The sequence below is a fragment of the Lygodium microphyllum genome, chromosome 14 (genome assembly GCF_053477565.2).
Source record: "Lygodium microphyllum isolate KBCC chromosome 14, Lygodium_microphyllum_v1.1.10, whole genome shotgun sequence".
In the NCBI taxonomy this organism is placed as follows: Eukaryota; Viridiplantae; Streptophyta; class Polypodiopsida; order Schizaeales; family Lygodiaceae; genus Lygodium; species Lygodium microphyllum.
Window position 1 is genome coordinate 80,788,274 of NC_141148.1, and position 27,689 is coordinate 80,815,962.

General features: G+C 39.4%; 1 protein-coding gene and 1 long non-coding RNA gene across 3 annotated transcripts; one reads left to right on the forward strand and one right to left on the reverse strand.

Annotated features, from left to right (window-relative positions):
* Positions 1-231: 231 nt before the first annotated feature.
* On the reverse strand, positions 232-19,513 carry LOC148025762 (uncharacterized). Of its 2 annotated transcripts, XR_015693143.1 has the most exons (4): positions 19,389-19,513; positions 6,565-6,873; positions 469-570; positions 232-371 (listed from the first exon to the last, which is right to left on the reverse strand). It is a non-coding gene; the product is annotated as an uncharacterized LOC148025762 (long non-coding RNA). The 2 variants fall into 2 exon arrangements; XR_015693142.1 differs by lacking the exon at positions 6,565-6,873 and having other exon boundaries at positions 19,389-19,502.
* A 459-nt stretch (positions 19,514-19,972) lies between these two features.
* LOC148025763 (uncharacterized) lies at positions 19,973-22,211 on the forward strand. Its single transcript, XM_087693000.1, has 3 exons — positions 19,973-20,443; positions 20,754-20,836; positions 21,168-22,211. Exons 1-3 carry the CDS (start codon positions 20,311-20,313, stop codon positions 21,375-21,377), a joined length of 426 nt encoding a protein of 141 aa, XP_087549126.1. The 5' UTR covers positions 19,973-20,310; the 3' UTR covers positions 21,378-22,211.
* Positions 22,212-27,689: the final 5,478 nt, after the last annotated feature.

The following is a 27,689-nucleotide window of genomic DNA, read 5'->3' on the forward strand; positions in this document are numbered from 1 at the left end:
ATAGTGATGCGTGCAGTAAATTTGTGATGCTAATAGCGACGGTTAGAGAGAAAAAAATTGTGGCAGATCTAGCACTATGTGCTATATTTGGGCCATACAAAAGGGTTAGAGTAAGGTGTACAATGGTCATCAAAATGAAGGCAAAGTGTACTTGAATCCACAAGACTAATACATAAAATAAATACAAGATCACTTAATGAAATGGAATCATGGCAAGATACAAAAGGATGATAATAGCATAGTGCATAGAAAATGCCTACATAAATCACAGGACCAAAAAAGAATAGGATGTGCACTCCATGTATCCAAGCACGAGCTATAAATCCTCGCCATCTGAAATCTCATCACGCCACAAAGGAGCACCGAATGGACTTTGCAAAAAAAGAAACAACTACACATCAGTCCACCATACAATAATACATTTTAATTAAATTTAGTAACTACAGACAAGAAAGATAAGTGACTTACTGGGCCATTGCGTGCATACAATCTATCAATCAATGCAGTGAGATTGTGTCTCTCTGCATATCGAGCCTCTAGGCCAGTGGGATCGTGGTTTGTAAAGGAGTGCTGCAAATAAAATAAAATACAACTGTTAAAAACAGGATTGTCAATACAAGTGATATTGCAAAAAAAGAAGCGAGAAGAACAAAATAAAAACTTACAAAGTCCTCCAAATAAGTCCTGTGGCCGCCACTCACAAGATGATGGACCACTCTTACCTCCAGCCATGTGTCCTCGCTACCTTGCGCTGCAATCTCCAACTTCTTGGAGAATATGTAGCCTCCTCCCTAAGTCGGTGCCAATCATTTGCATCTAGCCACTCGGGCTTTGAGACCCCACTCTTAAGTACCTTGCATGCATCCGATCATCTATGTGACATGTACACACACATGCACTCCATCATCCAACTTGTGGAAAACCTATTTGTTGTAGTGGGTACTGGAAACTTGTCATGCAAGGATGCTACTATGTAGTCATTGCTCCCCTCTGGTATATTCTTCCAATGATCCAAGACGTTGTGTCGAAAAACTTGTTGGCACAACTCTCTTATGCGAGCTATCACCCTCCTCCCCTCATCATTCATGATGACAGCTCATGTCCTATCATCTACAAGGTATCCATACCCCTCTAGGATATGTCTAAGATGTGTCCTCTCCCACTTGCGACTGCGCTACTCTTAAAAAAATGATCTTACTTAAAATGCATATTCTAGAGTACCCTTATAAGCGATTTATTAATGAATTGAGTAGGTGGATGCTCCAAGTATGACGTAGTCTATGGTCCCATATCAATCTCCTGACACAACTCTGCATACACTGAAAAGTCAATAGAAAGGTCAACACAAAAGGATGAGTCCACCTTATTCTCTTGGTCTCCTTTCTTTCCATCATTGTTACCCAATTCTACCTCCTCTGCATGCTCCAAGCTTTGGGTGACCTCTACCCCTTGCAATATCAACCCCTCTATTTGCATACTATCCTCATCTATGCTGGGAACATTGCTTTCATCATATACTCTCACATTTCAGAGAGTTGAAGGTACAACATACCACCATCGAGGTTGTCAGGGGTTTGGATAGAAAATTACCAATTCAAAATCACATAGAAGAGAGATTTAATATTTGTGACATATACCATGTCATAATAAAATTAAAAAAAAATGATTTCATGCACATGTTCACAATGGGCTAGCAATACAAACGTGTTGCACAAATCCGTCCATCTTTTTTCGGAATCTATTTCGAGAAATCCAGATGGACCTCGTGGAATAGTTGCCCCAGCTCCTTTCAGTACCACTTTGAACCATTGCACATCAAATAGGATCATGGAGAAGCTATGGTAATCCAGCATGATAATACTTTGCAAGTTTCCAAAATACACCATCTCTTCTATAATAGTGTTTGGATCTGTGGCTCGCCGTCCGCTCTCTTGCTCGAACTTTGCCATGATACCACAATCCATTGTGGAGCACATTTCGTCGATACACTCCATGCGGAATATCGTCCGCGTGACCACGCTGCATAGTATATTTTGTACTGTACATTAAAACAGTTAATTAGTTGTCACATATAAAATCTAGATATGACAACTTATAAAACATGTGGTCACCTTTGGACTACATCCCCTCAAGAATTCTCACTCCTCAGTAGAGACCTCCATCCCTTTGCGAGAGGCTATGATCAAAGCTCCATGCAACCATCGTATAGATATAAACCGCAGCATCTCCTCCATGCCCTTGGGATATCGAATTGGTCGATGGCACGTACTACATCAAAATTCGGATTGCGCTTCTTCCCTATCTTTCTTGGCTTGCTCGTACGTACCGATCCACGTCTCCATGGAGACATGGTGCAACATACAAAAACAATTCACTTTCTCCTCCATTGCAGCATCTATCATTTTTTCTATCCCATTTCTAACTACCACATCTCCAGTCAGTCTATCATCATCCTTTAGTGACCATAGTATATTGTTGTCTGAATCCACCGTTGGTAGCCACTGTGAGATATGCACTAACACCTTAGACACCAACCAACCTTCAGCCATGCTACCTTCTAGCCGAGCTCATTGTTGCACAAAGTCTTTCAGGGTTTTCATGAAGCACTCCAAGAAGAATATCCATCATGTATGGGCAAGTCCCGCAGTCTCCACTTCATCTACAAGATACACCAGGAGGTGGGTTTGTATCGTGAGTATGCTAGTGGGCAGGGACTTCTCAAAGAGATAGACTATCTCCACTACTCCCCGCCTCCATCTTGCCTAACTCCTTCAAATTCATTCGTGCCCTTGCAATGTCTCTCTTTCTTGTGATGTGGTCCCATAGTAAGCTGCCCACAATCTTGAAAATATGCATGGGATACAACAAGTGGTTGATCTGTAAGTGGGTCCAATATGGAAACTCGTAGAAAACTAAGAACCATCGCATTTTGTTTGGATATGACTCCATGTGGACCATTTTCAGCTCGTACCAGCTTTTGGGCATCCATTCGTGCTGGAGGTCATCCAAGAAAACCTTCCCTCAGTTCATGGCCCTCTGATAAGAAAGTGACGTGTCCTTGATATACCATCTTCTTCATGGTTTGTAACCTTCGAGAGTCTAACTGTGGCCCACACAATGGACATGCATGATAACTTGAGGTAACCAGACTTGTCCCAACACCTCTATCCTATGAATATAAACTTGAATGAGCTATGATAGATATTACCAACGAGAACAGAAGCCTACTTAAGTGAACACTCCTTGAATCCCAAAAAGTCATACATGGTCCACATGAGAATGGCTCATATATTGGCAGACCATCGACCATCTTAAGCTAATTGACTAATGGATGGAGATAGACATCCATATTCTTGACTTTATAGTGACTAGGAATGAGCAAGCTAAGGATCAGGTGTCCTTTCTTTGTAGAAAGCCACGGTGGGATGTTGTAGTTAACAAGGACTACATGCCACACACCATAAGAAGTTGAGCGAAGACCGAATGGGTTCATGTCATATATAGCTAGACCGAGCTAAAGATTCATTGGCTCTCATGCAAAGCTTGAAAAGGTAGAGTCAATGTGGCTCCATGCGCGTGAATACGTTGATATTCATTGGACTCCATCTGTGGATCTATTCTGCACATGCCACGTTATCAAGCTCGCCAAGCCCGACGTACGAAACATATACACTGGGGATAAGTGGAAAGTGTCTAAGAACTTTCTAAGGGATGATTTGCCTTTGCAAGTCCTCTCAATATATGTGAGCACCACACTTTGGACATGTCTTCATAGTCTTATACTCTCCTCGAAACAGCATGCAATCATTAACACATGCATGGATGCTATTGTAGTCCATGCCAAACTTTTATAAAATATGATGCGTATCACGAGACTCAGGCATGGTATTTGTAAGTGGTAATATATGATACTTTAGCAACTTGAAAATAAGTCATAAAACACCTTGAAAAAGCACAATTGTTGTTTATAATGGTGCCAAAAAGAAATCAACAAAGCGTACGTAGAAAGTACCTGAACAACTCGATCACACTCGCATCGCTCCACCCGTATTTTGCTTGCACACTTAGAAGTGCAAGTAGTGTCTTCAAGAAATATACTCGGTACCCATCATATAATGATATGGATGCTTCCTCTCTAAGAAAATCAGATATCTTGGCATCCATGGGTGTCAATGCATCAATCATTGCCTCCATCCTAGGCTCTAAGATTGTAGAAAAGTCTGAAAGGCTGCATGTCTCCTCTGCTATTGATGGTATAGACTGGATAGTGCCTTCCAAGTGGTGGTGGATTGGCTCAGGAACTCCATCCATCGAATGCCCACGAACTCTTCTAATTGGCTGCAATAGGAGTACTCCTCCTTGGGATGAGACATCACCTCCCTCTCGGGGGGTTTTACCATATATATATTCTCTATATAACGTGCGTTCATGGCCTATTTATAAATATCCTAATCTATGAATTTTTCTTGAATAAAATACAACCCTTTTCTATTCAATCTGTAAGTAACCCCTTTATACGACACCCTTCTGTATGTAAAAAAATGTATAAAAATGGTGTTTTAAAAACTCCTTATTTTGAACTCAGGTTATATATACATATATTCATAAGTGACCCCCCCGAGACTTCCCTGTAGTAAATTTTACGACCACAGCCAATGTTTTTGTATATGATATTCAATAGTTTGCAAATACAATGTATGATTGATATACACTTTTCTTAACATTTTCTCAAAGCTTGAGATCACCTAATCAATGATCTCATCGTACATGTTCTATAGACAACCGACGTTTTCGTCTAATTGCCAGCTTGCATTGAGAGCAAGGACACAGGACACACTCATTAAGATACACCTCGTAATCTTGAACATCACAACCTTCATCATTTTCATTTGGTCTATGTATCAACAAAAAATTTGTTTTTGTTCTCATTCTCTTTTTCTTTCTTAAATTGTTTGATGAGGGATTTCTTCTCTTATAACTCAACAAAATTAATGACGACTAAAGTCTTGGTCTTCTCCCCCTTTCTTTGTTTCTTCCCCTTTCTTTGCACATTTCTTTGTGCTCTTCATTTTATGTTCTCTCCCCTTTCTCTTTCATGTTTTCTTCGTCTTTCATGTTTATTAACTCTTTCTCATTCTCTCTTCCTCTCCCTTTCTTCTTCTCCCTCTTTTATTTTCTATCTATCTTTCTCTCTCTCTCTTTCTTTGTTGCCCCTCTCTTTATTTCTCTCCACCCCCTTACGAGCAGGCCTATAGTATATAAAGTCTAATATGTTATGCATGGGGGCGAGAGACTAGCTACCCTATGTCAGAGTGTTCCCCGTCCTGTGGTATTGCACCGGATCTTGCCACCTCTTTTCCTTTGTGTGTGACTCGATATGCAGAGCGTAGGAGGAGGTAGTGCAAAGCATGTCGAGAAAACCATCCATTCACCTCCAAGTCCAATCTCTCTTTCACTTTATCGGGCCTGAAGACACATATGTGCCTTCTGCGCCTTTCCGAAGTGTCAAACACACCTAAGGTGCACCTTTAACAAAACCTCTCTCTCTCTCTCTACTACTACTACTACTACTGATGCTACTACTGCTGCTGCTATAGCCACCATCCCACCTTTCATATATTGCTCAACAGTTTCAGAACACAAGAGTACAACAAACACAACGGCCATTTCTCTCTTCATCTTCTTTTCTTCTTCTCCCTCTCTTATTTCCTATCTTTCTTTCTCTCTCTCTCTCTTCTTTGTTGCCCCTCTCTTTGTTTCTCTCCACCCCCTTATGTTTTCTCACTCATTCTCCTCTCTCCCTCCCTCCTCTCTCTCTCTCTCTTTCCCCATTTCATTGTTATCTTTCATGTTTATTCTCTCTCTCTCTCTGTGTCTCTCTTCCTTTTTCTTTCTTCTTCTCCATCTCTCATTTCCTATCATTCTCCCTCAATGCACCACATTCTCCGCTCTCTCTCATTTCTTATCTCATTTCCTCTCTTTCTTGCTCAATACACATCATTGTAAAAGAAAACAAATAAGAAATTAAAGAACAAGAACAAACCCTCTCCTTTTTTTTCTCTACCCCCTCATGTTTTCTCATTCATACTCCTCTCTCCCTCCCTTTCTTTCTCTCTTTCTCTATTTCTCTCTTTCTTTATTATGTTTCATGTTTATTCCCTTTCACTCTTGTTCTTTCTTCCTTTTTTTTTTTCTTCTCCCTCTCTCATTTCCTCTCTTTCTCCTTCAATGCACATCATTGTAGAAAAAAACAAACAAAAAAGAAGAAATTAAAGAACAAGAACAAACCCTCTCTTAATTATTTTTTACCCCTCACGTCGTCTCATTCATTCTCCTCTCCCTCCCTCTCTCTCTCTATTTCTCTCCTTTATTATGTTTCATGTTTATTCCCTCTCTCTCTCTCTCTCTCTCTCTCTCTCTCTCTCTCTCTCTCTCGTTCTTTCTTTCTTTTTCTCCCTCTCTCATTTCATCTCTTTCTCCCTCAATGCACCTCATTCTCAACAAAAACAAACAAAAGAAAAGGAGAAAGAACAAGAACAAACCAAGAGGGAGCAATGCACTCACCGCAAAGGTGTGAGGATTGATTCTTCGTCTTCTCTTTGCAATGGCGGCTCCTCTTCGCCCTTCATGCACTTGCTCCTCTTCTTTGCTAACGGCGGCGGCAGCAGTGAGAAGCTCTCCTTCTCTCTCTTTCTCTCCCTCTCCCTCCCAAATGTATGATCTCCTTCACTCTTCGCAACAAAATGTTGCACTTGGGTTTCTGCCCTTTTTTGGTTTGCGTACCATCGTTATTTGCATTGGAACTACCCATTGCTATTCGTGAATATCCTTGTAGTGTGAATGGTGGGGGGGATTAATCAAATTCCCAAGAACCTGAGAAGTTAACCTTGCAAATATTAGAGACTCATTACTCTCCTTCTCATAGAGGTCTCTCTATGTAAACCCTCCCTATCACATGCATTCAATGCCTATTTAAAGAACCCTTATTTATGAACTTTCCATGAATAGAACATCACCTTTTTCTATTCAATGTTGAACATCCCCTTTAAATGACACCCTTCTATGTGTAAAAAATGTAAGAAAAATCAAATTAAAATATCCTTTCTTTTGAGTCCACATGATAGACTTACATATTTTTTAGTGATCTCCCAAACTTCTCATTGATGCTTCTTATAAGATACATGCTTGATGTGTAAGCATAAAAGATCAATCATGTGCTTGTTGAATATATTCATAGTATGCAATTTGAATTTGTGCATAGAAGAAATATTCATGAAGCTATTGCTAACTCAAATTTCTCCTTCGATTATGCATTTTCCTTCACTTAAGACTTTGTTATGGTAGACCTTTATCTAGATAAGGCATATGATCGAGGGAGTGGGGATTTTACCCTCCTCACTTTGAAAAAACTAGTCTTTGATGCTTTTTGTCAAGAAGAGAACTGGAGAGAGAGGAAGAGGAGAGAGAGTGCAAAAGAGAGCGAAAGAGAGTGATGAGGAGAGAGAAAAACTAGAATTGGAGAGAGAAAGACATAAAAGAGAAAGAAGCCATAGAAGCTGTGAGCAAGGTGAGAGGAGAAGGATAGTAATTGTATTAATGTGTCAAAAGATGAGAAAATTTACATGTCCTCTCCTTTTATACCAATGTCAATGTGGCATTGCATAATATCAATATTATTTACACAATAAATCCTTATTCTTCCCAACTTCTTACAATCCATCCTGTCCCAAAGGTTTTTGCCCTAAAAAACAAACTTATAGACTAGAAAATGATGGATAGGACAGAGTACTACTCTGTTTTTACAGCTTTACAAATGGAAAAATGAATGAAAAATGACTGACATATGGACTAAAATGGAAGAACAAGAGTACGCTTCAGCTATATACATGATCAAGAATGCTTCAAAAGTATATCGAGCCATAAGATCTTCAATTGATAAACTCAGAATGAAGTAGACAACTTGCTGTGTAAACAGACCCTGCTGGGCTAAATCTGCCATAACTTTTACTAGAAGTGTCCAAATGAGGCGTACCACATGTCAAAACGTAGCTCTTGAAGATTACTTTGATCCTATGTAGGTGGTTGAATTCTGAAAATTAGGCACAATAAAAACTATTCTAAAACAACATGCTATCATGACCCGGTCTGTACCAAAACTAGCTCCATAATCAATAGGCTTCAGCCTAATGTATCCCTTAAGAAAGGAAACTCATCCAATATAGAATCAGGCCTCCAAGAAGCTTCCTCACTTGGTAAACCTCTCCATTTGATCAAATAGAACAAGATCAAAGATTCTTCTCACGCTGACCTATGACAACCTCTGGGATGTATTGAATAAGACCTTCTTCATAAATAGGTGGCAGCTCATCAATTGTATCAGTTGGATCACCATAGAAAGGTTTGAGATAACTAACATGAAAAACATTATGAATATTTGTGGAAGAGGGTAGCTCCAATCTATATGCTAAGTCTCCAATGCGCTTTAAGATCCGACAAGGGCCATAAAATCAGTGAGCAAGCTTGTTACTAGATCCATCTTTCAAAGTAGAGTACCTAGACTTGGGCACCTTCACTTAGACCAATTCCCGTTCTTGGAACTCTAAAGGCCGCCTCTTCTCATCAGCATATATCTTCATTTGGTCTTGAGCTTTTCTAAGATTCATCTTACACTGCTGAAGAAGGGTTTGCATTATTTCCAACTCTTCTTTCCCATGAGGATTGATTCTCTCATTAAAGATGACGGTGGGTAAGGGCACCTTATAGTCATACATATCCTCAAAGGGTGAAACTCCAATGCTAGCATGAGTAGAATTGTTATAGGCAAACTCAGCCAAGTGTAACCGAAAATCCCATGAATTTTGGACATCATAGCAAAAATGGCGAAGATAAGTCTCTAACCATTTATTTACCCTTTCTGTCTGTCCATCAGTTTGTGGATGATAGGCCAAAGAAGGAGCCAATTTAGTGCTCATAGATGTGAATACTGCCTGCCAAAAGTTACTCATGAACTTTGTCTCTATCATGAACAATCACCTGCGGTAATCCATGTAGTCTAAAAATCTACTCCATGAACTGATTGGCCACTTGAGAGGCAGTAAACTAGGTCTTGGTTGTTGGAATGAAATGTGCTGCCTTGGTGAGTCTATCCACCACCGCATATATACTATTCCATCCCTTCTTGGTAGTAGGCAAGCCAATAATAAAGTCCATGGTAATGTACGTCCATTTGCCTGTAGGAATGGGTAATGGCTGCAACAAACCACCTGGCTTATGGGTGCTATTTTTATTCCGTTGACAAGGCATACACTTCATGACAAAGTCATTGACATCTTTCCACAGCCCTTTCCAATAGAAACTTTTGTTAATCCTGTCATAGGTCTTGAAAACTCCAAGGTGTCCAGCTAAAGGCGAAAAATGTAGTTCCTCCATAATTTTCTGTGTAAAAGAAGAGGTAGAAGGAATGACAATCTTGCCATTCAACCAAATAAGGCCATTTTTAAGCTGATAATGTGAGTTTTCTTCCATAAAACCTTACTATAATTTTTGAAAAATATGGTTGAGTTCTTCATCCAAAAGATAAGCCTCCTGTAGTTCTTCAATCCAGCCACTATGCAACTCAGTCATTGCTGAAACTTTACAAGCCGATATATAAGAAAGAGAATCAGCCACTATATTGTCTTTACCCCTTGTATGAGTGATGTCAAAATCATAATTCTGCAGGGTAGCTACCTACCTATGCTACTTAGGAGTAAGATTGGACTAAGTAAGGAAATATTTAAGAACCCTGTGATTACTCCGGACTCAGAATCCCTCGGCTGCCATACAAATAATGGTGTCATTTCTTTATTGCATGCAAGATAGTCAGCATCTCTTGGTCATAAACATTGCTGGCCATTTCTTTATCTATCAGCTTACAGCTTTCAAAGGCAATCACTCCATGCTCCTATAACAAAAAAGCTCGAATGCCATGACCACTGGCATCACATTGGATGATAAATTCCTTGGAGAAATCTGGGCATACTAAAATAGGAGCTGAAGTAAGAAGTCCCTTTAACTGGTTGAAGCTACTATCTGCAAGAGTATCCCAAAAGAACGGCTCCTTCTTCAACATGTCAGTCAAAGGAGCTGCAATAGCCACATAATGCTTGATGAATCGATGATAGAATGAAGATAGAACAAGAAATCCTCTAAGAGAAGTAGTAGTAGTGGGTGTTGGCCAATCTTTTATACATTGCACCTTCTTGGGGTCAGTCTGTATCCCTTTTTCACTGACAATATGTCCCAATTATTCCACTTCAGTTTGCATGAAAGAACATTTCTTCTCCTTAGCAAAAATCATGTGATGTCTCAATAAATCAAAAACCCTCCTCATATGTGCTAAGTGATCTTGTAAAGTCTTGTTGTAAATCAAAATGTCATCAAAGAACACCAAGACAAACTGAAAGAGGAAAGGCTGAAAAATCTTATTCATCAAGCTCTAGAAGGTAGTTAGAGCATTTTTAAGTCCAAATGGCATCACTAAGAAATGATAGAGCCCACGATCAGTCTTGAAAGCAATTTTGAATTCATCACCCTCTCACATGCGAATTTGATGATATCCTGGCCTCAAATCAATCTTTGTAAAGAATCGAGCCCCCTTGAGCTCATCAAGCAAATCATCAATCCTAGGTATTGGATATATTTTCTTCATTGTGATCCTATTAAGATCCTTGTTGTCAATGCACATCCTAAAAGATCCATCTTTCTTTTTTACTAACAAAACTGGAGATGCAAAGGGTGAAGAAATTGGTTCAATGAATCCCATCTCAAGAGGCTCCTTGATTTGCTTAGCCACTTCCTCCTGCTCACATTTAGATAATCTATAAGGTGGCTTGTTGATTGGCTTTGAGTTGGGTTCCAAATCAATAGGGTGATCTACTACCCTCTTGGGAGGCAATGAAGTAGGCCCTCAAATAAATCCCTATACTCCTCAAGAAGAGCTGTCAAGGCTAGATGACTAGCTGAATTATTGGGCTGATCTTCCATCTCTTTATTCAAATGCAAAACAAATATTTGTGAACGCCTCTTATACTCCCTTTTGAGTTGTTGAATGGTGATAAACTGAAAATCTGATCTACTAGGAATTCCCTATAAATGGATGAGTTGTCCATTGAAGAGGAACTCCATTTATAGTTGTGTGAAATCCATAGTGATATTGCCTAATGTCATCAACCAATCACAACCAAGTACAATGTCTATATAGGCCCCATTTTCAGAGTAATCAAGTTTACTTTTGCTTCAAAATTTTTAGCTAACTGTAAAGAAACCTGTGGGCATATTTGTGTGCTGATTTCTTCTTCACCATTGGCCATTTGAACTCTAATGGGCTGTCATAAATTAGTGGGAATACAATTTAGCTTGTCCATAATGGACTTATTCACAAAATTATGTGTACTGTCACTATCTATCAAAATGAACACTGTCTTTCCATGAATTTTACCCTTCATACGGAGTGTATTAGGGCGCTTAGAACCTGTCTAGGCATCCATGGAAATGGAACAACTAGTGGTAACAAGTGGCTCATGATAAGTCCCTCCTAGGTCAAAAGAAACACTCCACTTGGATCAAAAGGAAAAGAGTCGACTGGATCATAAAAATACTCTTGCCCAACTTCTTCCTCAAGATCATCATTTTCAGCATTAGGTTCGATTGCATTAGCTTCATAAATCTCATCTTCAAGTTCCTCAAAGACTAACATACTCTGAAGCTTGGGTTTGAAATTTTTGTATACACACTTTGTGGCATGATCAGGTGTATACTTTTCCCCACACTTGAAACATAAACCTTTTTCCTTTCTTTCCTTATAAAGATCCATAGGGATAGATTTAGGATTCATGTTGGCTGAAATGGATTTAGGCCTACTATTCCCTTGTTTGAAGTCAACTCTAGGACTGCTTGCTGTCCTGAAATTACTTTGAGGTCTTGAAGCATTGAACGGTGGATAAGTTGGCACCCTTAAGCCTCCAGTTGGCATGTGATTGTTGCCATAAATGTTACCAACTTGTCCCTGTTTTAAAACATTCCTTGGCTATCCAAAATGAAGATTCTCTTCTATATTTCCTTCCATAGCACTCTGCAAGCTCAATAGCCTCAAAGAGAGAAGTAGGGTTTTTTGCCATGACATCAACTGATAAAGAGTGGCTCTAAGCTATACATATACTTATGGATCTTAGCCTCATCACTCATGCTCTCTACTACATACATGGTTAGGTTGAGAAATTGGTTAGTGTACTCTCTTACACTTAGGCCTCTTTGCTCCAAACCATACCATCTCTGTGCCGATTTCTATTTTTCAAGAGGGGAGATAAATACTTCAGCCATAAGTGCCTTGAAAGCTTCCCAATTCTCTACAAATATGTTTTTCCTTTTTATATACCTCCACCAAGTATGCGCAAATCCCTCTAAATGCAAAGAAGCAAAATGAATCTTCATGTCATCAGTTTTGGGAAATATGTCAAAGTAAGATTCCATCTCAGAGGTCCACTCCTCTAAATCAGATGGTGAAGATGACTGACCATTGAACTTGGCTAAAATAATTTGTCTTTTAGCTCTCTTTCATGGAATGGTTGCTATCCCAAAATAGACTGATCATGAGTGCCAGGCATTAAACCCTAAAATTGAGATGGAAATCTCCCAATAGGTGGCTGAGAACCACTATGCATCTTCCCGTTGGTAGAGGATCCCTAAGAAGTTGAGTATTTAGCCTAAAAGCTTGAGAGTTGGCTCCATTCAAACTGCCCAAATAGTCGTCATGCATTTGTGACGTCTCACCTACTTCATATTGGCTATTTGCGATGCCTCTTCGTCCAATAATTCCATGACCATGACCATTTTGGTTAGGTGTTTGAAGTGGAATTGAAGGCTCACTGTTTGAATAAGATTTCTCCTTCGCTTCTTTAGATCCCATTTGCATTTGCATCCATTGGGAGAATTGAGCCATAATTTGAGCATTGGATTCCACCAACTTGTCAATAGAAGCCTTTGTTTGAGTTGTTGAATCCACTAACTTCTCAATGGAAGACTTCATTTGATCAGTAGATAAAACCATTTGCTTCATTCTTGATAATAGGGCCTCATGATGTTCTCTATGCCTTCGTTCATGTGAACACAAGGTATCATTAACTGCACTGATTTCTCCATGTTGTTGAGGCTCTTGAGGGTTCTCTTGGGGTACATTCTCCAACATGGAATCTCTGATTTACTAAGCATAATCATCCCCGACCTTATTTTTGCCTTTATGCCCTGCCATAATAGTGCAATCCTGCAATACCCCCTATCACAAAAATGGTTATAACTTGGGCTAGGAAACTTCGATTCCAAAATTTTTAGTTTAAATCGAAGCTAAGAATGCCTCTTCAAGATGAGCTATAGCATGCTATAATAGGTTTCGAACAGAAAATTCTGCAACTCAATCTTTGAGTCTGAATTGTCCAGGCATGCACCCTGTTTTAACCAGTGAATGCCATGTTTACACCCTGTAAGGTAAAATAGTAACCCCAAATGGCTACCAAACCCTGTAGAAGGCTGAATAGGACTTGTGGGTACCTTGTAGTACCTGCACTTGTACTTCAGTAATGAGGTTGTACCTGTATGGACCTGTAAATGCCCTGCAGTGTCTTGTAAAATCCTTGTTTTACCCTGTTATGATCCCAAAAGTACTTGAGCCTTTGGAAAATCTTCAATCTTCAATTCTCCACTTGTTGTACCTGTGTGAGGAATAAAACGGTAGGACAAGCTCCCTACACAGGATCCGAATCACCGGGAGGTGGGCAAAGTTCCCCTCGGGTCGGTTGGTTGCACTCCTTTAGGATCTTTGATAGTGAGGGAGGGTCACCTCTCTTTTGTCCCACTATCTCCCTCAGCATCCACCTTTTTCCTCGGTGGGTATATCAACATGGCAGTAACATTCTATGCTAATCAATCAACATGAAATGCATTGTTGAAATATTCATTCAGCCCGTTTCATGAGATGCAATTGGACGAATTCTTAAAAATTTGGATAGGATGAGGGTCTTACCAATACAAATTAGTGACTCACTGATTGCTAGTACTTACCCTTTTATAAATTTTCATCTTGGGCAAAAGAATTCAAACAAACAAGTCAAGGTTATGCATCAAACTTGGCAAATGATACCTAAGATGAGATTATGATTGAATCAATGCTGAAATTAATGAAATAGACTGAGATTGATGGGAATAATACTAATCTTTGATCTATTGATCAATTCAGAGAATTAATTGATCAATAATCTCTCATCAATAAGTGGAAAAGCATTAGCAAGTGGATTATTGAGAGATTTCAGAGATTAAGCAAGAGAAATACCTTGATTAAGCTTGAAGAGGATAATAGATGTCAGTTTCAATCCCATTGATGGAAGAATTTCCCATAATCCACTATGAATCCACCATAAAGCTTGAAATATCCATAAAATCAGTCCATATGAGCTCCAATATGATCAAATCCGTGAAGAATCAATGCCCTGAGCTTGCTTGAACACTTGAATACCAAAGATTCAAGCCTCTTGAAGGAAAGCCCCAAAATAAAGCTTCAATATGAGCTTCAATGTCCTCCATGAGCTAAAATCTTTGCAATTTGTTGAAGAACCCTTACTAAAATGGTACCACGGACTGGATTGATGAAGAATCTTCAAGAAATTGTCAAGAAATGAAAGCTTGGACTGAAGCTCTCATGGCTACCAATTGTTCATCTAGGGTTTACAGGAGAGCTAAAGGTTCTCAAATGGAGTTCAATCTTGAGAGTTTACTGAGAGTTATCACTTGCCAAAGGTCAAAGATAGTGCCAGAGGTTGGAGTTAAAGTGTATGATGTAGAGAACAGGCTGGAATCAACTTCAAAATTGCACAACAATTTTCAGGGCTGTTCCTGGCTCCATTGCTAAGCCAATCTTAGTCAAATAGGTAGTCAACATGTAGATCTTGAAGCAGGGAAACTATTCCAAATGGTGCTTGGCCAAGAAGATTAGGGATTTAAGAGATATGAGTATATATTCATGGTAGACTTCCATGAAACCTATAGGAAACTCCAAGAAAGGGGAAAGAGAACTCTCTCTTTTCAAAGTAACCATAGTTTGTAATCTAAGCCCGATTAACCCTCCTTTATCCTAGTTACCTCCAAATTGCATGAAATTTTGATGACGACTTGCTACTTTAGCCTCCTGCCACCATATCTAACCTTGGAGATCTCTAGATGTAGTCTCTTACTAACTGCAGATAGTCTGCAACCCTCCACTAGTCACTCTCTTTACCAAGTACTTGTCTGAAATTGACTTTTGATGGAGAAAATAGGACTGAAAATAAAAGGAAAAATGGATCAAACACCAATGATCTGATACCACTTGTCAAGAAGGAAACTGGAAAGAGAGGAAGAGGAGAGAGAGAGAGTGCAGAAGAGAGAGAAAGAGAGTGACTAGGAGAGAGAAATACTAGAATTGGAGAGAGAAATACAGGAAAGAGAAAGAAGCCATAGAAGCTATGAGCAAGGTGAGAGGAGAAGGACAACATTTGTATTAATGTGTCAAAAGATGAGAAAAATTACATGTCCTCTCCTTTTATACCAATGTCAGTGTGACATGGGGCATAACATCAATATTATTTACACACTAAATCCTTATTCTTCCCAGCTTCTTACACTTTTTTTCTGGAATTGTCTGTGCCTTATTTACTAGTGCCTCTTCTAGGCTATGTATTAATTGTTACATGAGAATGCCATTTTGTTTAGCTTCTTCTAGGCTATGTATTAATAGGAACATGAGAGAGTCTATCCAACAAGGTTACACTATGTCACCTCTATTATTTGTAGTGGTATCTTATCTAGTATTGCACAATCTAGATTTGAAAGTCTCCTCAAGAGAAATTAGAGGTTTATCCCTCCCTTATGGTTGATATTCCATAACTCAAATGCTCATAATGACAATAAAAATGCCACAAAAAGATCATGCAAGCATTTGTGCCTTATTTGATGTGTGTGACCAATTTGTTTATGCTTTTGGTTCTAAGTAAGAAAATATAAAATTGGAAATTTGAGATTGTTTAACTAAGATGACTCGCCATTGTATAGGAGTTGGATTTTATGGATATAAGCCTTGGTAAGATAATGAGATACATTGTTTGTTGCTGAATGGGCATATAAATATTCACAAAGCAGCGCTTCACGTGGTTGGTACCAAATAAATCTCAAAAAATGAATTGGACTCAAATGCAACTTTCCCTCTTTGGTAACCTTGTGGTGTAAAGCATGTTCTCAATCCTACACACTCTTTATGGCAATGGTACTTCCATTCAACAATTCCTCTCAAGAGCAACTTGAGAAAATCTTTCAAAGCTTTCTTTGGAAAGATGATTCTCATCATTTAGAGAAAATTGTTTCTTTGGCTCAAGCCTAATAGATTGTTGGGTGGCTCAAGTCAACTCTAGTAAATTGTTAGGTGGCTTGGGAATCAAATCTCCTACAAAGAGAATGGTGAAATTTAGCTTACAATGGTTGCAAAAGCTCTAAACTTTAGGTTTGATGTGGGCTTTGTGATATTGTGAGCATGGATCTCAAGGTGTTGGCAAGGTTAGAATGGTACTATCATAGAGAGTATTCTTTTGTGAGGATTTTCAAAATAAAGCTTCTAATGTTGCCCAACTATTGGTCGATGCATGGCCCAGGAAGTTGTGTAATTTAGGTGGAATGGTGGACTTTTGAGAAGGGGATTCTTCTCTCAACATGTTTATCTAGTTTACAACAACAACCAAGCTGGAGAATAGGGAATCATTTTGGATGATTTTGAAGGAGCCTATGAAGTTACATAGCAAGGGTCTTACACAATGGAAAGACTTGTGGGATTTGTGTGATTTGGCTTGGATTTTTGTGGAGGAGGCAAAGCACAGATTTCTTTTGATTGAGAAAGAAAGTGATTCATTGGTCATGGTCTTCTCTAAAGTCAAAGATGACAAGTCATCATGCCCTAGACTTAAGGTGGATTCCAATTGCAAAAATAAGGGCTCTACTTGAGAGCACTAAATAGGATCAAGTTGTTAAAGCTCATGGATTTTTGAAGGCTTACGATGAAACTTTGTTGAGGAATTTAGGAATCTAGTTTTGATGTCATGAAAAGTGTCCCCCTTTACATATAATAATCTCATTCTATGGAGAATCCTAATGGCTAGAATGCCTATATAGGGATAAAGTGGGTGGCTAGAAACAACTTGACAAGCATTGGCCTCCCTCCTGTAAAGGTTTTGAAGAAAATGTCTTTCACTTGTTTTGGTCTTGTAAGGTGGTGAGAACGCTTTGGAAAAAATTCAAGATTGGCTAGTTTGTGCACAAATGCAAGATATGGTCTCTTGGAAAATGGCCCTTTTAAGTCAAAAAAGGAGAATCTCACTTGTTCTCTTTGAAGTGTGGCAAGTCAAGAGTATTGCCTTAGTAAAAGTGTGGGAAGGTAGAAATATGCTCTAATTTAAAGGGAAACCATGTACTATAGTTGATCCAACAAAACATTTTTGTGAAACTTTGTGGTTGAGTTGTGGAGCTCATAAGGATGCTAGCTAAAAGATTGTGCTTAATAAGCTGCAAAGCTCAATGAAAGCTTGACTTGACTTCTTATAAGGCTGTGCATATTTTGATATCTATTTAATATAATTAATTTTGCATTTTTAATAAAACCAAAGGACCTAGTAGCATTAGCTTGCAAAGTTGCAAGACCTACACCAACAAGTGAATGGGTGATTGGATGCAAGAGATACATCCAATAATGAAAGGGGCTAGTAGCTTGCAATATTATGAGACTAAGAGATTTAACCATAAAGAAGGACCTCCTTTTCATATTCAAGCCTTGACCGATTGTAAAGAGAGGATGTGCTAATCCCACTAGCATGCTACTACCGACTAGTATTTTCACATTTTTAGCAGGGTTTTCTTTTTTTGGGGAGGGGGTTAGATAACCCCACTCCCCTTGGCATGCTTGGGGGCGGGGGGTGAGAGGGGAGAGTGGTGTTCCACTTCCTCCACTCACCCATGGTGCAACCTGGCTCTAACAACAAACAAATGGATGAGTGTTTGGGAGAGCTAGATTCATCATTCAATAATGAAAGGGGCCAAGTAGCTTGCAATATTGCAAGACCAACAGCAACAAATGAATGGACGATTGAATGGGAGAGCTATATGCATTAATGGAAGGGCCCCTAGGAGCTTGCAATGCTGCAAGACCAACAAACAACCCATGAATGGATGAGTGAATGAGAGATGGAGAGTTATGTGTGGGTAGTGTGTGACAAAGAGACACCGTCTGGGCGCACTTTGGGTTGTACCAGCGAAAGCACAAAAAAGAGGAGAAAAAGCAGCAGAGACGATCCAAAAGGACAGAGCCCTCTCTCTCTCTCTCTCTCTCTGTGTCTGTCTCTCTATCAAATCGGTAGAAGGGAGGAGTAAACTTGGGGAAGGCATGATGGCTCTACTAACACAGGAATGAGAGAGAGAGAGAGAGAGAGAGAGAGAGAGTACAAAGATTCTTGACCCACCATCGTTCCATCATCCCTCTCTCCTGAAATGGAAGAAAAAAAATGATCACTGATCAGACAAGTGGCTCAATTGTGTGTGATCACAGAGTATTTATTACTAAGCTGCAGAGAAAATGGCGGTTCGGCTGTAAAAACAGAACAACAACATAAGTTACAGACAGACAGACAGACAGACACAACAGCCAGAAGCAGCAGCAGAAACCCAAATTTGCAAGTCAGCTCGATAGAAGCAGCGCCCCAGTCTCTGACTTCATTACTAGTTATACCATATTGGGTCAAATCCTCCTTTTGTCTCTCTCTTTTCTCCCCGAGTCCCCCTCATAGACCCAAACACAAAATTTACTATTTCAGGTAACCCTGACTGCCATGTATCGGCACAGGAAGCTTTACCAAAGCAGCTTAACAGAAAATTTATTATGCAACACAGATATACGTGTGCAGATTGATATGTATTTATTATATGACTATGAGAGATAGGTTATGTCGCATGCATATATAAGATTATATATATATTTTTATATTTATATTTATATATGTATATATATATATACACACACACACACCATATATGATATACTACTATGCTAATGTGACAATGTAATTATGTGTATATGAAAATTTTGGTTTAATTTTCTTATTTTCTTTAAAAAGGACCCGACATGGACTGTAGTTGCTGCCAAAATACAGCACAACTTTGCACTTTTATGAATTCTATTCTATGTTTATTTTCTTCTTTTTTTGGCTTTAGACCCATTGCACAGACACACACAGAGAGAGAGAGAGAGAGAGAGAGAGAGAGAGAGAGAGAGGGCCTGCTTTTCTTACCAGGAAAACATATTTTGGGGCAAAATCTTTTGTTTCATCTTCACCAGACACAAAACACGGTGTGTGCATTAACACCATTATTGCAGATGCTGAGTAGAAGTCTGAAGAAGGCCCTGCTCTGCTGCTGCTGCTGCCTGTTGTTGCTTGCTGAGAGAGGGGCAAATATGAATTGCACCTGCACACACGCCATCATCGTCATCATCATACTCATCATCAGCTACAGAGAGAGATAGACAGACAGAAAGAGAGACAAGCAGGGCGTTTTCTTTCTCTCTGTGTCTATTGGATGTTGTTGTCTATACGCCACGCTCCTGCAAGTGAGAAGAAGTATGGGGTAGCTGCTGCAAAAGATTAGTTGGGTTAAAGACCAGTTGAGAGAGAGAGAGAGAGAGAGAGAGAGAGAGGGCAGCTCATTACTACCTGGTTCTTAGAGACTGTTAGTTGATAGTTGATTCCTACCTGGTTCTTAGAGACTCTTGTGTCTTATCAGGAACCCATAGAGTTTACCACACTTACTTCAATTATTTTAAAAGCTCCTTTACATGCCCCTTGTCCTCAGGGTACATATTAAAAGGAGCATTTAGAAATTAAATTTTCAACCAAAAGTGCCTATCCCCCCCCCCCTCTCCCCTCTCTCTCTCTCTCTCTCTCTCTCTCTCTCTCTCTCTCTGGTTTCCCTCAGTCTGATGGGATCATGATCTTTCTTATGGGTTAACCCGTCTCTTTTCTGCCTCTTAGATCCCAGCAAACCCTCTTATTATTTTAATTCCCCCCTTCCTTCCCCACACTCTGTCTTCCCTACAAGAGACACCACCCCACCCCCCCAACTCCCCATCAGCACAAACACACTTTTGTGCCCTGCGTCTACAAAAAGGGGTGGCACCTCAAGCCTGTGCCCGCAAACGGAGGAAGAAGCAGCAGCATGATAAGATTGTTGATAATGGCATTTCTCTTTCTACTAGATGCTGCCTTGCCTTCATGTGGCCTCTCCATTGCACCCTTGCCACCAGCAGCCCCACAGTCTCCCCTCCATCATCATTATCATCATCATCCAGGTATGATTAAGTCAACAAGTTTCGCCTTTCAATTAACAAATCAATTTCGAACCATGTCAAACTCTGATCAGTGCACCTACAAAAACCCATTCCAAGGTCACAATGTGATCTATGTTCCAGTCCATGGACTGCAATTCTGGTGATTTAAAGCCCTCAGGATCGGCTTTTGATTTTGGGCATGCACAGATCAATGCATAATGCACACCAACTGCCCCAAAATCTTAAACCCTGGTGTGGTTTTATTACCATCATGCAAGGGTATGAATGCCTCTGTGCCATTTTACTGATTTGTGGCCAGTGTGTGATGCAGATTTACGGGTGCAGAAGACGGGCAATCGCGGGATTCTGAGAGGGATGAAGCTGTTGCAGGGAGCAGCCTCAGCAAGTGCAGTGGTAAGCATCATGGGTTGTCTTAGTCCACATTGTCTCAAGAAATGATGGAATTTGGTTACAGCGATTGAACTTGTAAAAATGGGTCACTGTAATGGAGTTTGCAAGGCAAGGAAGCCATTGATTAATCCATACGATAGGCAGTAATTGGTGACAGTATTTGATTGAGCTTGGAAAGCAAGGAAGCATTGACAAAATAGGCAGTAATTGGTCATAGCATTTGTACTTGGAAGGCAAGGAAGCCATTGATTAATTCACAAAATAGACAGTAATTGCTCGAGGAAGCCATTGATTAATCCACACAATATGCATATGTTGTGGCTGTGTATTGTAGGAGGGAGAGCAGCAAGATGATGGGAGGATGATGCAGAGGCTGGATGCAGGGGGCCCCGGATCAAAGCCTCCTCGGTGTGCTTCCAAATGTGGCAAGTGCACGCCGTGCACCCCGGTTCGAGTCCCAGTCCAGCCAGGCCCTCACAAAACCTCCGAGTATTACCCAGAGGCATGGAGATGCAAATGCAAGGGCAAGCTTTACATGCCTTGAATCAGACAGGCAGGACACAGAGAGATACACTATCCCTCACATTGATCTCTTCTCTCAGAGATGCAGCCCATATGAAGACCTGCAATACTGCATTGCTGCACCAGCTTTTCCAAAGGGCCTTCTTCATACATGCTGCAACACGAGTTCAGGAGTTTATACACTTGGCATTCCATGTCTTGGCATGGCTTCCCACACCTTTGGATCTCTCTCATGGTGTCAACATTACCATGGGTTTTTCAAGTGCTCAGGCTTCTTTCCATTAAGTAGATAGGTGAGATGGGTTATCAAGTCGTCTACTTATAATATCAAGTGATCTAGCAAAGGCCCAAGTTGTGGTTTATTAAACAAGTAGTTTAGCAAAAGCCCAAATTGTCTCGCTAAGGTCAATACCATTAGAATTGTCTTACTAGAGCTACTATAACCATGGAATCCCTTGGAATTTCCCACTAGTCGCAAGCCCCTTGTATTATTCTTCTGTCCCCACAAAAGCTCATCAAAATGTAGGAACATACCCAAGCACTTCTCTATCTTCAAGTTATACACCAAATTCCGCCAATAAAGGCCATGCTTGAAACCAATGGCTGTATAAAGTTGACTTACATGAAAGAGTATTATACTATACATGGAGGATGATCAAAGCTTGCTTTAGCGCAAAGCAAACATGTATTGGAGAGTTTTGTTACATTGTTGGAGAGGACATATATGATAAGGTAAAGTGTTGTCATGTGGCAAATGTTACTTATGAGAGCATGTTGTTTTTCAACGACATTGAATTGTATAGATATGGTACACAAGCCTTTTAGCTCAAAGTAAATGCATCCTTCCTTACAACACCTTTTATTAGAACCATTTACAATGATCAGCATAACAACCTTCTTGGAGTTTCATAATATCCACATATTATTTTGAGAATACCTAAAATTTAATATCTCAAAACGAGGTCATATATCTCAAACAAACCTCTTTCCTTGTTCTACCACTTTCACAACTATATATTGGTTTGGCATATGTCTTCTACACACTCATGTGTTGTGTTTGCCATTGTGCATGTGTCCATTCATATTCATATTTGTGCACGTGCATGCGTGGCTAAAAGATGTAAAACGAGAATGGGAACCATGTAGATAAGCAAGATGGATTGTCAAGTGACCCACTCACATCAAGTGAGATAATCAAAGGCCTCACTTGTGGTTTGTCAAGCTAATTAAGCACAAGCCCAAGTTTTCCTTGTAGGGGCCATACAACTAAACTTCTCTTACTAGAACTATACCCATGGAATCCCTTGGAACTTCATAACAATTTTGATCTCCTTTCATTATTCTTATGTATCCATAAAATCTCAATAAGAACATGGAAGACCAATAAGTCAAAAGCAAACTCACATGAAAGACCATTATATGGTTCATAGATGATAATTTAACCTTGCTTTAGCTCAAAGAAAACATGTATAAGAGAGCTTTTTACATGGTCAAAGAGGATAGAATGTTAAGAAAAGGGTTCTAATGTGTTGAAATTACATGGTGTTTTTCTTTGAAGTTTGAACAATAGCATAAAGATGTTGTACATAAGCCCTTTAGCTTGATGTACATAAAGCCTTTTAGCTTAATGTAAATGCATCCTCTCTTACAACCACTTTTTCTAGAATTGTTTAGAATGACAAACCAACCACCTTTGCTATGTGTCATATTATCCATGTACTATTTTTCTAGAAACACATAGCACTAATATTGCAAATCAAATCTAGTGTTTTGATTGAGAGCTTCTTCCTTGCTCCAAGATTCTCATAGCAATATAATGGCTTGATGCATATGTTATAATGATCTTTTTCTTTCTCTATGTTTGCTACACACAATAGAAGTACATGTGTGCGCATGCACACACATGTTATACATGTGACATGTAGGCATGACATCTATATGCACATGTACCAAAATCTAAATATGTAGGTATGCATATATTTTGCATTTATACTTATGAAATGTATAAGTGTGTTTGCATGCATACACATACATCTAAGGGTCATTTGTGGTGGGTGTGTTAGTGGGATGTGTATGTGCATGTGACACTCAACGAGTACTACAAACGCGATTGTGTAGCCAATAAGTATAACTCCACTTTGATCAATGTCTCTCAATGCTTCTAAGTCATTCTTCTTTATGTTGGTGACACTACTTACATAACCCATTGTAAACTAGCTTAATCATATACTACGTTGCACCTTGAAACAGAATGTGTGTGTGTGTGTGTGTGTGTGTGTGTGTGTGTGTGTGTGTGTGTGTGTGTGTGTGTGTGTGTGTGTGTGTGTGTGTGTGTGTGTGTGTGTGTGTGTGTGTGTGTGTGTGTGTGTGTGTGTGTGTGTGTGTGTGTGTGTGTGTGTGTGTGTGTGTGTGTGTGTGTGTGTGTGTGTGTGTGTGTGTGTGTGTGTGTGTGTGTGTGTGTGTGTGTGTGTGTGTGTGTGTGTGTGTGTGTGTGTGTGTGTGTGTGTGTGTGTGTGTGTGTGTGTGTGTGTGTGTGTGTGTGTGTGTGTGTGTGTGTGTGTGTGTGTGTGTGTGTGTGTGTGTGTGTGTGTGTGTGTGTGTGTGTGTGTGTGTGTGTGTGTGTGTGTGTGTGTGTGTGTGTGTGTGTGTGTGTGTGTGTGTGTGTGTGTGTGTGTGTGTGTGTGTGTGTGTGTGTGTGTGTGTGTGTGTGTGTGTGTGTGTGTGTGTGTGTGTGTGTGTGTGTGTGTGTGTGTGTGTGTGTGTGTGTGTGTGTGTGTGTGTGTGTGTGTGTGTGTGTGTGTGTGTGTGTGTGTGTGTGTGTGTGTGTGTGTGTGTGTGTGTGTGTGTGTGTGTGTGTGTGTGTGTGTGTGTGTGTGTGTGTGTGTGTGTGTGTGTGTGTGTGTGTGTGTCAGACACATGCATGCACATGCATGCACATGTGTGTTTCATGCACTATATGTTTAGGGTTCTAAAATACTCAAGTAATAGAACAACCTCCTCCTTGTAGAGACTCGAAAGGGACAACTCTCAATTATGGGATGCATATGTTGAATGCCATGTCAAACTTAGTATTCCTACATGATGTATGCTTGAAGAGGATTGGAGTCCCTCTATTATGTTGACAACTTTGGGATCCCTTTATTGTTCAGAAGACAAACTTTGTTTGCAAATAATTTCACAATTAGTGTGTTGTTAACTGGAGATCATTTCACATAAATGGAAATGGAAGTTGTGTGAGTTGATTAAAGAGTGACCAAATACTTGAGGAAGTGTTTCTATACTTCCTTTACCCACCACATTTATTTTATCATGAACTTTTTGGTTTGCATTCTAGTAAGAGGCAATGAATGCAACTAAAAAATGTGTAGCTTGCAATAGAGGTCAATGTTGATAGGTGTGCATCCATGACCTAACATATACTATAAGAGTAGGAAACATTATTATAGCAATACCTTTGAATCAAGTATCATAAGGAGAAGGTGAAGAATAGCTACACCTTACAATCATGTCTATTATAGCCTAATCTTGTCGATAGGATTAGATTGTGGGGAGAATTGCATAAAAGGGTGCCAAGTCCACTACATGATAAAGGAAGTGACATGGATAGAGGTATTAAGTAGAGGAAAGGAAGACACATTACAAAAATCACACCTAAACTAGCTTTATCTATTGTCTTCTCATCATTTGAATAATTTAATAGATATATTAAAACAATGTTTGGGGACTACTCATAATAATGGCCATACAATTAGGTTTCTTACTATATCATGATTCAACTCTTGATAGAGATCACATTTGACACATTAGATAGGATTTTCACTATACTAGAGGCACAGTGGTTGAAAAGTGATTTAGGAAACCAAATTAAGGTTTGTCACGTGCTATATAACATACAAGATATTAAGTAGATGATTTTCTTGTCATTTTAAATATCTAGGATTAGAAAGGTAAGTTCTAGTTACATAGAATATAGATAATTGATCATAGAGCCAAGAAATGGGTTCAAGGAATCTACTTGTCCACCATTTGGTTGTAGTTGTGAGTCCATGGTATTAATCTTATAATTCCACAAAAATCAAACAAGGGATAGGAACATAAATAAGCACTTCTCACCCAAAGGTGTACACCTATGAGTCAGTAAAGGTCATGTTGGGTACAACTGGTTGTACAAAATAGCAAAATCACAAAGAGAATATAGAGACTTGTGGTGTCCTTTGTATCAATTGTGTCTAAGTTTTCTTTCCAAAAATTTAAACTTGGGTTCCACTTTGTTTTTTCATGAAAAATATTAAATTGAAAAGATATTGAAACATATCAAGAATGGAAATGCGACAAAAAGTTTGTAGACAAGATGTACATAGGACTTTTCACTTGAGACAGGTGCTTTTCTCTTACAACACTTCTTTTTCAAGAACTATTGAAACAATATCACAGCTTTTGTAAGCTGCATACTATCCTAATATAAATTTTATGACTTTTCTGGCATCATAATAAATTTCTCAACAACTGTTGAATCTTAGCTTTTGATGTTGAATTTAATTTGGATGTAGATTTGTGACTTTTGTAAGTCCATGATAATAAATTTGTCAATTGCTCAATGTTAGCTTTTTGTTGCTCTATCATAACTACTATTATACATTAGTTTGGCATGAGTTGCACACGCGCGCATGTGCGTGCACACACGCACGCACGCATGCACGCACGCACATGCACACACACACACACGCACACGCACACGCACGCACGCACGCACGCACGCACGCACGCACGCACGCACGCACGCACGCACGCACGCACACACACACACACACACACACACACACACACACACACACACATACGTGTGAAACTAATGTTTTCATTAAGTTAATATACAAATGCAATGTACAAAGGAAAATATGTCTAGAGAAAACTAGACCCCATCAAAAGCACTATGCAAAAAGAGAATATTGATAAAGCTCAATATCAAACACTCTAAAAATGATTGCTAAACATATATTTTAGAAATATTAAAAGGGTCAATTGCAATGTCACCAAAGACTATGATTTTGAGCCTCCAAATGGTCCAAAGTCCACAAAATTTGACCTTTGATAAATTAGGTATAAGTATAATCCCAAACATCTAAAATTGGTTTCCAAATGGAAGAGGGAATCTTGCTGTCAAGTAGACAAATAATTTTTTGAGAAAATTATGAGCTTAAGGGAAGAACCATACAATCCAAGTAATTTTTTCGAAGGTGCAATACATATTTGACGGTTTGAACTCGAAATGCCTCTCTTTGCAAGAAGAATACCACTTGATAATATACCCACCAGACATCTCTTTTAAAAAAAAGCCTTGATTTTAATGGCAACTTGCATTTCCATGTGAAAATTCAAAATTTACTTCACCATTTTAAAGGCTTAGTTGGGTGCCAAACATGGTTCAGATGATCCTTTATTGAAGCACAATGAAATGTGTGCATGCGCACACACATGCACACACACATACATTCCAATATGTTCAACAACTTGGAAATGCAAATAACGGTTTATGGGATGCCTTATTAGACCCATATGTAATATTTTTTAATGAAATAAAAAGAAATTAAGAATGGTTCCTTTATCTTTATTAAAATTCTTCTAAGGGTATCATTTCTCTTTGTTTAATATTTGCATTAAAATGTGGCTCCATGTGCTTAACTAAAATAAATACTCCATAATGGATTGGTTCATGCAATGGCATGAACACCCCTTATGAGAATGGCCCAAACTGATTAAGGGTTTATGCACATACATAATTACCTTCAAAATCTAATGGGACTCTTTACCTCAAGTATCTTTTGATGTGACAAGGAGTGGTCATTTGTATGGTTCCCATGTCTCTTTGCCTATAACATTCTCCTTGTCCTTCTCCCTCAAATCATTTTCTCCAAATCGAGTTATCATGCATGCTATATCTACCTCACCATGGCCAAGCTACTTAGTGTACCCTCTGGCGTGAAGGCGAGCCCTCTGCTGCAAACGGGCTCTACGGTCCGTCTCATCGCGAACCGACTACACGGCTGGATTCCCAAGGCTTCAAAACCCCAAACCCCTCTATCACAGTTAGGAAATTCTGTAATTTTTCCAGATATTGAAGAAGACCCACTCCCACATCATGGCGCCATATTTCGTGAAGAATTGGAGCTTTCAGGTGATTAGTAAGCTTAATTAAAATCTTTGCTTAGGCTTAATCAAGAGCTTAAGCTCTATTTTGATTTTGTGGGGTGGGGGCATTTTTTGATGCCACGGCAGCATCCACAACGTCCTCTTGTCCTAAAACATCAAGTTTTTTTTAAGGCTTAAAGCCTTA

What these genes read in the sequence shown, in the direction of transcription:
- LOC148025763 (XM_087693000.1), top strand. Translation starts at nt 20,311, where the DNA reads ATGATAAGATTGTTGATAATGGCATTTCTCTTTCTACTAGATGCTGCC. An exon ending in TCATTATCATCATCATCCAG is followed by an intron (nt 20,444 to 20,753) that starts GTATGATTAAGT and finishes TGTGTGATGCAG; the next exon opens with ATTTACGGGTGCAGAAGACG. An exon ending in CAGCCTCAGCAAGTGCAGTG is followed by an intron (nt 20,837 to 21,167) that starts GTAAGCATCATG and finishes TGTGTATTGTAG; the next exon opens with GAGGGAGAGCAGCAAGATGA.